The sequence below is a fragment of the Myotis yumanensis genome, unplaced genomic scaffold (assembly GCF_028538775.1).
Source record: "Myotis yumanensis isolate MYYU_CA2020_CCGP unplaced genomic scaffold, mMyoYum1.0.hap1 SCAF_1, whole genome shotgun sequence".
Taxonomy (NCBI): domain Eukaryota; kingdom Metazoa; phylum Chordata; class Mammalia; order Chiroptera; family Vespertilionidae; genus Myotis; species Myotis yumanensis.
In genome coordinates, this window is record NW_027223752.1 from 10,989,565 (window position 1) to 11,002,194 (window position 12,630).

At 47.2% G+C, this 12,630-nt stretch overlaps 1 protein-coding gene across 6 annotated transcripts in view; it reads left to right on the plus strand.

The window, feature by feature from the left end:
* Positions 1–12,630, plus strand: part of LOC139009585 (tetratricopeptide repeat protein 7B) — a 191,201-nt gene that overhangs the window by 124,525 nt on the left and 54,046 nt on the right. For all 6 annotated transcript variants that reach the window (XM_070413837.1, XM_070413833.1, XM_070413835.1 and 3 more), the window contains one exon: positions 10,739–10,855. In XM_070413837.1, the coding sequence (XP_070269938.1) occupies positions 10,739–10,855 (117 nt within the window). The remainder of the gene's footprint in view (positions 1–10,738; positions 10,856–12,630) is intronic.

A 12,630-nucleotide genomic window follows, 5' to 3' on the forward strand; every position in this document is an offset into this window, starting at 1 on the left:
TTCGCTTCTCTCTTTTGTGAAGCACAAGTAAAAGTCTTTTTCTGATTGGGTTGTCTTTTTTCATACTAATTTGTAAGATTTCTTTATATATTACTAGAAGCCCGTTGCACGAAGATTCGCGCAATAGGCCTTCCTTCCCCTGGCTGCCGGCACGGTTTTCCTCTGGCACCCAGGACCCAGGCCTTTGGTCTGGTCACAGCAGAGAAGCCAAGCCTCTTCAGTCTTCAGTCTTCGCTCAGCGGCTACATATGCAAATTAACCGCCATCTTTGTTGGATTAATTTGCATGCTCATCCTGATTGGCTGGTGGGCATGGTGGAGTGACACCAATTTGCATGTTTTTCTTTTATTAGTGTAGATGATTTCAAGTGCTTTCATTGGTTATATGTGTTGCAAAAATCTTCCAAGCTGTGCCTGGTCTTTGCTTTCTCTTACTGATGTCTTCTGATGAACAGAAGTTGCTGATTTTAAAGTAGTTGAATCTATCAATCATATCCAAGGATAGTACTCCTGTGACTAGTTAAACCTTGGCCTCCTCCAGGACCATGAAGGTAGTCTCCCAAGTTATCTTCTGAGAGCTCTCTCGTTCTCTTCACACTTAAAGCTGGGAGTTCATCTGGAATTGATTGTTTTATGTACGTACTAGAGGCCCGGTGCACAAAATTTGTGCACTTGGGGCTGGGGGGTCCCTCAGCCTGGATTGCAGGGACCCCACTGGTGCACGATTAGGGCTGGGGATGGACCGCAGGAGGGCTCCAGGGCATGTCCAGCCCATCTCACTCAGTCCTGATTGGCTGGACCCCAGCAGTAAGCTAACCCAGTGGTCGGCAAACCGCAGCTCACAAGCCACATGCAACTCTTTGGCCCCTTGAGTGTGGCTCTTCCACAAAATACCACGTGTGGGTGCACACGTACAGTGCGATTGAAACTTTGTGACCCATGCGCAGAAGTCGGTTTTCGGAAAGGAGATAGACGAAACAAGTATACAAGACAAGTGTGGATGGGAGAGTTGGAAGGGGTCAACCTCAGCAAACGTACCTCAATCAGATTGAGGACGTTTTTAGCAAAGGCCAGCTTAGGAGTACCCTAACTAAGTTAATAACAATGTACCTACCTATATAGTTTAAGTTTAAAAAATTTGGCTCTCAAAAGAAATTTCAGTTGTTATACTGTTGATATTTGGCTCTGTTGACTAATGAGTTTGCCGACCACTGAGCTAACCTATTGGTCAGAGCGTCTGCCCCCTGGTGGTCAGTGCATGTCATAGTGAGCAGTTGAGCGGCCTAGTATATCATTAGCATATTACGCTTTGATTGGTTGAATGGCCGTCCAGATGACCAGACACTTAGCATCTTAGGCTTTTATTATTTAGGATGATGTGAGGGATCTGATATAATTGTTTCCATATGGATCCCCAATTCTCCCAGCATCCTGTATTGAAAAGTTTTCCTTCCCTGTTGCTCCACGATGCCACCTTTGTCTTACGCCCTTCTCTGTGTGATGACCATTCTTTCATCATTATTTTATTTTACCTGAGGTAGGTCCATCCTGTATCTTGCTATCCTCAGGCCTTTGAGTTTGTCAAGTAACACAAAAAAAATCTTGTTGAGATTTTTTTTTATTGGAATTACTTTAAATCTAATAGCTCACGCGGGGGAGAATTATTTATGACAGTGGGTCTTCTCATCCATAGTCATTAGATCTCTAATTATGTAGGCCTTTAAAAAACGCTTTTTAAATGAAGTTTTATAATTTTCTTCATAAAGATTTTGCTCAATTTTTAATTAGATTTATTTCTAGCCACCTGAAAAAGATTTCCATGCTCTTCTATTTAAACCTCTATTTCAAAGGTTAAGGAATTTCCTTTCTCCTGGTTTGCTAAAAGTTTTTTTAAATCATGAATTGATAGCAAATTTTATCAAGTGTTTTTTCTATATTTTTGAGTTGGTTATATGGTTTTTGCTCCTTTAATCTGTGAATATTGTATTAATTGATATTTCAAAATGTTAAATTAAACTTACATTCTTGGAATAAGCCCAAGCTGGTCAGGATCTATTAGCTTTTTTATGTTATCAGTTTACTACTTTTTAATTTACATTTGTGTTCATGTGTGAAATAGCGTCTATTTTCCTTTTTCACTATAACCTTGTCAAGTTTTGGCACCAGGTTAAGGTGAGTTGGAGTTGTTCTTTTTTGTGTTTTGACATCATTTATGTAAGATTGGAATTATTTGTTCCTAGAATAACATGTTTTGATAAAATTCACTTGTAAAACCACCTGGGGCTGGTCTTTTTTTCTATGGAAAGACTTCTGATGCTTTATAAAAATGATTATGAGATGTTCAGGTTTTCTACTTATTTTATTAAGCTATGTATAATGCATAATACATATTTTAAGGATTTGTCCATTTCATATCAACTTTCAATTTTATTGGCATAAAGTTGCTCCTGATGTTTTTGTTTATTTATTGCACACAGCATCTGTGGTTAAGTCTTTTTATTTCTGATATTGTTTAATGCATCTTCTTTTTTCCCCTGAACAGTCTTGCCAGGAATTTGTTGGTTACATTGATCTTTTCAAAGAACCAGAAGCTTTTTTATCTTCTCAACTATATGTTTGCTTTCTCTTTTATGAATTTCTGTTCCTATTTTTATTATTTTTTTCTTCCATTTTCTTTGAGTTTGTTCTTTTATTTGGTTTTCCTTCTTAATCTTTTTTCATACCTTCTCTTTTCCTTTCCTGCTTTCTTTTAGATCAATTATGTTCTTATTATATATTTTCCTTTACTACTTTGGAAAAGAAAGATTCTGTTTTGGTGGTTGTTTGATGATTAACCTAGAGATTTTATTTAGCGAGGGCTGGCTAGCTTTCTGAGTTTGGGTCTAAAACAGATTTGTCTTTACTCTCAAACAGAGGTTGTCAAGCTGATATAAAATTCTAGGCTCACCTTTTCTACAGCACAAGTGATCTGCTCTTTTGTCATTGTTGGGAAGCTGAGGGTTTACTCTTCGTTCATTTTCCTGTCCCCTGTCTTTCTCTCTGGCCTTCTTGCCGTGGTCGCTGATGTTTCATGTTTCATGACAACACAGGTAAGAGTGGGTCCTGCTTGGGATTCACCTGACTTTTTAAAACTGTGGGTTGGCATTGTTTGTACTTTTTTATCACTTCCAGAAAATTCTCAGCTGCATGTCTTCAAAGATTTCTTCTCTTATAGATAGCATATGGCTGGGTCTTGCTTCTTTAATTAATTTCTGCCTTTGTCTCAAATGTATGTCCTTTTGCATTTACTATAATTAATGATATGATTGAATTTATGTTGGTCATTTCTACATGTGTCTTGTTTTTTTTCTTGTTCCCTTTATACTGCCTTCTTTTTCTGTTGGAAAAAAAAACACACACGTATTTTTAACCCTTTCAATATTAAATACCTAAACAAAAGGATGAAAAATCAATATTTTCTGATTATGTGTTAAATCTCTCTAACAACATTCTGAGGTTTCCCAAACTATATTTTAACAAAGTATACATTTTTATACTGAACAGTGTTAATAAATTCTGAAAGATTCACCATTTACTTTACTTGGTATAATAGCCTCGATCCTTCTTTTGAAATACAGCTTTGTAAAAAAATTTCTAATTGATTAGTACATTTTATTAGTAATTTTCCTCATTGGCCTGAGAAGGTAGAAGTTGGTGCCAGGTGCAGTCTGGAACCCTTATTTTTCCTACAGACAGTGTGGCCACCTGCCGCCAGGGCTTTGATCAGACCCTCTAAGACTTTGTGTGTTTGCCATGGAGAGTCCCTTGTAGATGAAATATTGGGATGAGAACTGACGGTTTGTTACGTTCTGTTCGTGTCACTAATATGTGTTGTTATAACTCAGTAAGCCCCGCACGGCTTCTAAGAGCAGCCACTGCCAGCGTTTAGTTCCTGCCCTGAAACCAATTGTGGTTGAACAACTTTCCTCATCCTACATTTTTAATTGATTTTAATTTACTTCTTCCTATTTAAATAGAATACTTACAGGTCCTTTTTCTGTGCTCTAAGAGAGGTCAGCAAATCAATAGCACACTTGAAACCATCAACTGTTACCACAAAGCACATTTCTGAAACCTGTGAAGGAGACAAATACAAGGGGACCAAGTGTGTTTTCTGGTCCATAACTTTGATTATCAGAAGCTGCTGAACAGATCCTCAGTGGCCTGATTGGAGGACCACACCCTCGTCTACAACACCCTCCTCTCTGTATGTGGTCTCTACCCTGCACGTGTGAAAGCAGATTCTGTGAAACAAACCCATTTCTTTGTACGCCAGTGGGAACTAACTGTATGGAAAGAAGTGAACATGTATAACATTCACTCATTCACTCATGTAGTAATAATAATCACTAGCATCTATACACTGCTTTGTCAGAGGCAACTCTTATCAGCACTCAACACATTTTAAATAATTTAATCGCCAGTACAACCATGGTCGGTAGTATTATTCCCATTTTACAGATAAGGAAACTGAGGCACAGAGAGGTTAAGTAGCCTGTCTAAGATTATGTACCTAGTACATGGTGCAGTCGTGATTTGAACCCAGGCAGTCTGGCCTCCACATCTGTGCTCTTAACCGCCGCCCCCATCTTCCCAGCACTCTGCACGTCTCTCTCTTCCTGGCTCCCGCCTGACTTCAGTGGAGGGAGCCGTTTCTGTCTTACAGGCAGCGTGGAATCCTTCGAGTCCACGTCACATCCTCAGACTTGGCAATGTGGGGAAATCGGCCGAGGGAGCTGAGTCTGGGACCCCTGGAGTCACACTGCCCTGTGTCAGCGACCTGGCCTTTGGGGAGACAGGGACATGACCTTTGGGGAGTAGACTCGCTTGCAGGTCACCTGCTCCCCATTTAGAAATGACCCATGGCTTTGTGGTTTAGGAAGAACAGATTATTTTATTTTAGAGCCAGAGTAGATCAGATAGTTCCTGGTCACACATTTCCTTACCAGAGGCTGTTTGACGCCTTCTGTGCCGAAGACACTTGCTTGCCAGCCGCTCCCCAAGCCCAGGGCAGGTCCTCTGCCTCGGACTTCCTTTCCACCCTCACCCCCCAGCTCCGCTGGTCAGACAGCACCCAGGTACCGTCCTGCCTTCTGCTGCTCTGTGGACGGTGCTAAATGAAAGGGCCCCCCTTCATAAAGGTGCCGCCCCCAGGCCTGGGAGGAGGCCCCTGACACAGGGCGGTGTGACTCCAGGGGCCCCTGACACAGGGCAGTGTGACTCCAGGGGCCCCTGACACGGGGCGGTGTGACTCCAGGGGCCCCTGACACAGGGTGGTGTGTGACTCCAGGGGTGCTTTCAATCTGGGCCATTTCCAGCTCAGTGCTGGCTCTAGGACGCTAATCCGATTAGTGGCCGAAGCAGGAGCAAAAAAATGAGCCAAACTGGGGTTTCTTGAGGTGATTTATGTTAGCTAAATATGTCAGTTATTTGTTCTAAAAATATCGCCAGAAGGATGGGGGAGCAGTCCAGATTGTTGACACTCTGACTGAAATGAGAAGCAAAATGTAACTGATAGGGATCTAGCAGGAGCTCCTGCCTGTCAGAAAGAGGAGGCGGGACTAGGCCAGGAGCCCTCCCTCCTCTTTGCCAGCCCTCGGAGAGGATGGACCATCCCCAACACCCGCCACTCATGAGCAGCCTCTCAACCAAGGATGAGGGGCTGCTAAGTTCCGTAGAGCCAGGCGTCTGCTCCCAAGACTTCCTTTTGCTACGTAAGGGTGTGCAGTGTGGATTTCCCCAGGAACCAGCAGGTCTGGGAGCCTGGGCTGGCACAGTCACATGTCAGCACGGCCGTGGCGGAGAAACGCTGAGTGGCTGCCCAGTCTTGTGGGCACATGGCACAGCGCCTCCTTCTTGAGGAACCGTGGGCCTTCGACGTGGTCGGAGTCTCGAACTTCCTCAGGGGCTAAAACTCCCAGGCGGAAGCTTGCCAGTGCACCTCCCGGGTCAGTCGCTCAATGGGGCCTTATCCTATTTTTAAAAATGTCTTTATTGATTTCTTATTTTAGAGAGAGAGGAAGGGAGAGGGATCGAGAGATAGAAATATCGATGAGAGATGAACATCATTGATTGGCTGCCTTCTGCACGGCCCCTACTGGGGATGGAGCCCACAACCTGGGCATGTGCTCTGACCGGGAATTGAACCAGTGACCTCTTGGTTCCTGGGTGGATGCTGAGCCATACTGGCCAGGCAAGGGCTTTATCCTAGAGAAGATGCATGATGGGAAGAGCCCTGCCCTCCCACCCTCCTGCGGTGGCTCTGCAGGCACTCCGACCAGCAGTAAGCGTGTGTGTGCTTTGGGGTTTTGCCAAGGGAACAGGTACTCAGAGTCGATCCCTGAAAAGCCCATAGTGTAGGGGTCTCCGTCAGGCGGCCTGTGAGCTGACATCTGCTGGTAGAGTTCTGTTAGGTCTGCGCACATTTCTGTTCGTTTTAGTCCAGTTGGTTAACTGGACCCTTCAAACGACTAGAGTTTCATAGGCGCCTGACTTTTAGGTGAAAGAGACGGGTCGCAGAGAGCACAGGCCACAGGCAAGTATTTAAAAGACCCGCGTTGACCTACCCCAGGAACAGTGCCCCGCAGCCCAGACTCCGGCTCTCCTGCCGCCCTCTCACGCCTCAGAGCCACCACCTGCCCCGTGGTCTGGTCTCTCCTCCTGGTTGGACTGTAAATTCTTTGAGGGCAAGGAACTATATTTTATGCCACGTTTAATTCCACGCGGTAGTTGGCACGGATCTTCACATATCTTAGGGTGTGAGCTATTTGGCAGTGGATTAGAAAGTGCCGCACGGCATCATTAGTGTCGTGGTGTGGTTAGACCAGTTGAAGCCATTCTCCTCGGTTTGTTCGGCGCCCTGAAGCCTCGTGGGTTTGGGTTTGCATCGCTGTCCGCCCAGTGCCTGGCAGTGTGAACTTGGACACGCACTTCACTCTCAGTCTAACCTGCAGGCTGTTGTAAGAACCAGTGATTAAATATTTAAAGTGTCTGACAGCTGCTGCTGCTGCTGCTCTGTCACTTGTCTTGCAAGCGGAAGTTTCCTGGCTTGTAGCTTGTTATCCCACAGTTGAGAGCTCTTGTCTTTTCTGGAGCTGCATTTCCATTTGGAAGTAGATAGCTCCTAGTACTTAAGGCTGGCTTCAGTGAAGGGGTGCTATTTGGCCAGAATCTTGAAAGATGAGTAGATGCTTAAAAAGCAGAAAAGGATGGAAAGGCACTTCAAACAGAAGGAACAGCGTGTGCGGAGACCCAGGGGCGTGAAGGAGGGTGGCAGGTGGAAGAAGCTGATGTTGGTTGAATGGGGGATGTGCCCCGCGGGCAGTGGGCCGACGCAGGGTAAGGACATGGGCAGGAGCCAGGTCTCGAAAGGTGTTGCATGAGACGCTAGATTTGAGCTGTTCGTAACAGTCAGATGGGCATTTAGCAAGTTTCTCCTGTTCCTCATTAATTTCCTGTAAGTTTTCAATCAGCCTCTGAACAATATATGTTTAAATGGGTTAATGAACTTTGAGCCAGAGATAGGGGATAGGAATGGACCGTTTTCCCAGCAGGTTAACTATTCTTAGAGAAACATCTCACTTTATTCATGGTGACGGGCAGCGGACAGTCTCTGGCCGCCACTCTCCACTGTCCCCCCTAAAGGTGCCACGTACTGAGATGCCGTCCGTGCTGGTTGGTTCCACGTTCTCTCGTAGCTTGTTTTTTGGCCTCGAGGTTTCCTCGGTAGGTGAGTGTAATACCTGTGGACATCACCCGCACAAATTCATGCTAGTCGTCGTTGGCGTGCTCAGGTGACACAGGCAGAGGTCCCAGCAGCCCTATCGTGTGGGAGCAGGGCTCGGCGAATATGGCGATGCTCTCCTTGTCCTGTTGTTGGTGTTGTCTTTGCCTGTGAATGAGCTGGGGTTGGGGACATGGTGATGAGGAGCAGTCTCTGAGGCAGAGCCTCTGTCTCCGCCTTCACTTGTGCGTTCGAGGGAGTATCGCAGGGGGAGGCTCGTCGAGGCGTCCTGCCCATTGTACTGGGAACAGCCGATGGCGGCTGAGCCTTCGCTTCTCCCCACCCGTGCTTTTGGGCTCCTTTCCCTGCCAGTCTCTCTCTCCTGTGCTCCTCTGTCTCTCTTTCCATTAGCGGGGCTCAGCAGTTCATCTATTGTTCTTCCTGTCTGGCTCCCTCAAATCCAGCCCACACCTCTTCAACTCCACATCCTCAGTCAAGTGCGTGCAAGCTGTTATTTCATGTTAATTGGGAGTTCTTCTTCCAGCCAAGAACCTTGCTTGAAACTGTTCCCTAAGCTGAGGTGTGGCGGTGGGCTCTGGCATTTGGGCATCATTAACGGGCCCGTGGGCACTGCTCTCGGAGCCACAGCGCCGCCTGTGCGGGGACACCGTCCCCACCAGCTGGAGGCCCTCCCTGGGGCAGGCACCCTCCGAGCCCGGCCGAGCCCGAGGAAGTGGGGTGGCTCCCAGAGAACATCGCCCCGTCCTAGGCAGGTTTCCGAGGCCAGAATTGCTCGGCAACCAGCCCGCATCCAGGCGGGCCTTGGCCTCTGGTAGGTCTCCACCAGAAACTGACAGGTGACCCTTGGCACCTCTCCTTCTGTGGTAGCACCTCTCCCCGTTGACCCAGTTTGGTGGGAGGTTCTGGTAGAAATGTTCCACCACCTCAGGACCCCGGAGGAAAAAGAGACTTTCCTCCTCCAAAGGGCCTTCAGACGAGGCCATCACGCTGCAGGTGGCTGAGGAATTCTCCCTGATGTCTAACTTAAACCACTAGAAACATGTTTCTTTATATCCTGGTTTATAGAGAAAGTAGTCGGTGAGCAAATGCTGATTTCAGGCCCATTGACCTCCGAGCACAGCTCTAGGCGCCATGGAGGTGAGGCCTGAGACAGGGGTTGGGGTTCTGTTACCGAAGGGAAAGAAGCACCAGCCACTGAGAAGGGGTTTTACAAAGATGGCATTGACATTGTTCTTAAAGGGCCAAACGCAGGGCCAGGTGCACAAGGGGAGGAGCTCCTTCCTCTCTTCTCCTCCTCCTCCTCCTCCTTAATAACAAGCACCAGCTAATCTGGTCCGTACTGGGTAGAGACTATGAAGGGGTAAAAGTGTATTAGTTGAAGACTTATTTGATGAGGTGGGGTTTTAGGTGAATTTAGGAAGAATGAAGAGATATGTGGATGAGTAGAGATTAAGATTGAGAACATGGCATATATATTCATAGAATTATGACAGAGCCATAGCCTTGGGCCAGTGAACTCTATTAGCAGGAGTAAAGGGTCCATCGGAGGGATGCTCAGACCAGGATGTGCCATAGGCGTGGCCAGTGGGCAGAGTGCCTTAAAGGACTCAGTGAGGGATTTAACTTATTATTACAGACAGTAAGGAATCACTGTAGTTTCTTGAGCTGGGAATGAAAATTATTTTTGGAGATTTTTTAAAATCCTCATCCGGGGATATTTTTCCAATGATTTTTAGAGAGAGTAGAAGGGAGGGAGGAGGGTGAGAGAGAGAGAAAGAGAGAGAGAAAGATCAATATGAGAGAGACACACACTGATTGGTTGCCTTCGGCACGTGCCCCAACCCAGGCCAGGGATCAAGCCTGCAACCACGTTATGTGCCCTTGACTGGGACGTAATCAAACCGTGACCCTTTGGTCTGAGGGCCAATGCTCTAACCCAGGGGTGGGAAACCTTTTCTCTGCCAAGGGCCACTTGGGTATTTATAACATCATTCATGGGTCATACACAACTATCAACTTAAAATTAGCCTGCTATATTGGGTCAAACATTTCATTAACTCACCCCTAATGCCTTGGCAGGGCCAGACCAAATTATTTCTAGGGCCTTGTACGTCCCCACCCTTTTAACCACTGAGCAAAACCAGGGCTGGAGGTCTTTATAATACGGTTACTTGGAGTTGTGCAGGTCAAGGGGTAGGAAGACCATGAAGAGGTGCCGGGGCTCATGCTGGGGCTTTCGCAGGTCCTTGATCGTGATGAGCGCAGGACCAAGAGAGCTGATGTGGACAGAGAGACCTAAGTAAATGTCTGGATGGGAGAATGCTGAGGGTCCCAGAAAGAGAGAAGGGTCTAAGCTCAGCGCTCAGAAGGTCTGATGGAGGTGAAGCCATTGGTGATAACAAAAGTAGGGAAGAGACCGCGGTTATGGAGGGAGGTGGTCAAGTCCTGGCTGCTAAATAGCAGGCTGGGAGGACAGAGAGGGGAGGGGTCGCCCTTCCTCGCGGCGCTTCAGCTCCAGCTCTTCGAAGCTCATGAGATCTGTCCACCTTCCATGGTGAGGATCGCTGTGGAAGGTTAATTGCAGATATTTACATCAATTGAGACACATCTTCTGTGTAATTTTATAGACAAATCAAGATTAGCTTTCAATGAATTTTTGCAGCTTTGCAGGAAAATTGGTTTTGTTCTGAAAAAGCATGCTCTTAATGAATCCCTGTGTCCTGAATAAAATTAGCCACTCCGATGAATTTCGCCCGACCACACACGGTCATTGCCTGCACTGGCCTCAGGTGCGGCTCCGACGAAGCCCCGTGCTGAGCCGGGAACTCCGGAGCCCTTGTTGGGGTGAGGCCTTTGGACGCCCCATTCTGGAGCGAGTGCAGTCGCTCCTGAGTGCGAACCAGGCCTCTCCCTCGGGTGTCAGCTGTGTCCTCTTCTCCCTGTCTCCCCACCACAGACTGCTGTTCTCCAAAGTGAAGTTGGAGTCACTGTGCCGGGGCCCGGATGAGGCGCTGCTCACTTGCAAGCACATGCTACAAATATGGAAATCCTGCTACAACCTAACCAACCCCAGGTAAGAGGCCGGCGGGGCCTGCTTCGTGTGGGGCTCGGTGGGTCCCTGCCTCTCAGTGCCCTCTGATTGGCAGTGCGCAGTGCCCCCCAGGTCCCCACACAGCAGATGACAGCGGGGAGCCTCCCACGCTCTCTCTTTGAGGGGATTTTGTCCTGGTGGCTGGTGAAGCCATAGGTCATGGGTTTCTTTTGCTTTTGCTGCCATGGTGGCCACTCGGCTCAGCTCACAATGGATGACCATCTGATGATTTATGGGTAGGCTAGTCGGTTATATACTCCAGATCGGATTCTTACAGGAATATTTAAAAGACCTGCCTAGACAAGAGGCCACATCCTCCTAAGGAGAGTAGAAATTGCTATGGGCGTAGTAAAGTGCTATTTTCAAAAAGTTAAAATCATGACTCAAATAGAAATTAAGCATGTGTCAGAGATTTTATTTACCTCATTAGCTAAAGAGGGAATCAGTAAAATGGTAAGGCTTGTTCAAAGAAGACTTTAAAAATAGATACGTTTAAACAAATTTGCAAATACATGCAAAAATACTGTCCTGTAGGACAATGAAATATGTTGTTTGGGATTATCTTTTGTGCAAGGTGGAAATCGATTGTATCTGGACCGGGCGTGGTCAGCGGAGTCACTCCTAGGGCCCCACCCTTCAGAGGCAGATCACCTGGGGGCGTGCACTGTCCACCCCCGGCATGTGCTGAAAGACACCCCTTAACCTGCAGTGGCCATGTTCAAGCCTGGGCAGTTCTTTCTGCTGCATGTCTAGGTTACTGATGCACCTGCCCTATCAGGCAAGTAATGTAACAAACAGGGATGTGACGATTCCAGTGAATTCAAACAACTGCTCCTACATTCAGAGTGTTTTTCATGCTCGTAGGTAGATGTATGGCAGCTCACATTATGCTCTTAAAAGTTGGGAGCCTAAAATGTGTGACTCAGATGGTACATGTGGACTAAGGGTGTGGCTTGCTCAGTCTGGCCCCCCAGGAGGCCACCACATGGCAGTGGCCGTGGCCCCCAGCTGCTGGCCTGGGGAGAGGAAAGGTGGGGTGGGCAGCAGGGAGCAGCAGAGTGAGTGTAGGTGGGGCTGCAGGTGAGATTCTGTTTCACAAAAGTTTCTGCAGTTAAGAAACATGTCATGTTCAGGGCCCTGCTAAGGGCATGGGTCCTTGGGAACTGACATTAACAGACGGGACCGCAGACCCCATGGGGGAGCAGCAGGAGGGGGCTTATGCTGGAAAGCCACGCAGTCCCTTGCAGAGCTGGGGGGCAGGACTTAGACAAGAGTTCCCTTCGTAACCATAAAACCTCCTCTTGATGAGAAGCCTATTTTTCCTTTTGTGGGTATGTTCTGAAAATAAAGATCATTTTAATTTTTAAAAAATTCTCCTTCTCTAAGTCTTTAAGCAGAAATAGAAAATGCTCATATTTATGCTCCCTACAGCCCCTCCCTGCTGGCCTATCAGTAACAGCAGGTTTGGGGAGACTCCGCCACAAGCCCAGCGAGCAGAAGACCCTCCCCAGGCCGCTGCTTCCTTCTGCGCCCGAGCACGGTCCTCTGCCTGTGCCCCCTTTAGAAATGAGAAAATAAATCCACCCGCGTGCGCATTGCCAGTTTCCCCTAGTTTCTCCACACTTCTCCCACCTCCCCACATTTCCTCCCACTTAGCAACCAAGAATATTGAATGTGAAGAGAAAAAAAATAGCAGAATTGGAAAGCTTTTTAAAAATACTTAACCAAATGCCTGGGCTGTGTCCTTACTTCCTCTG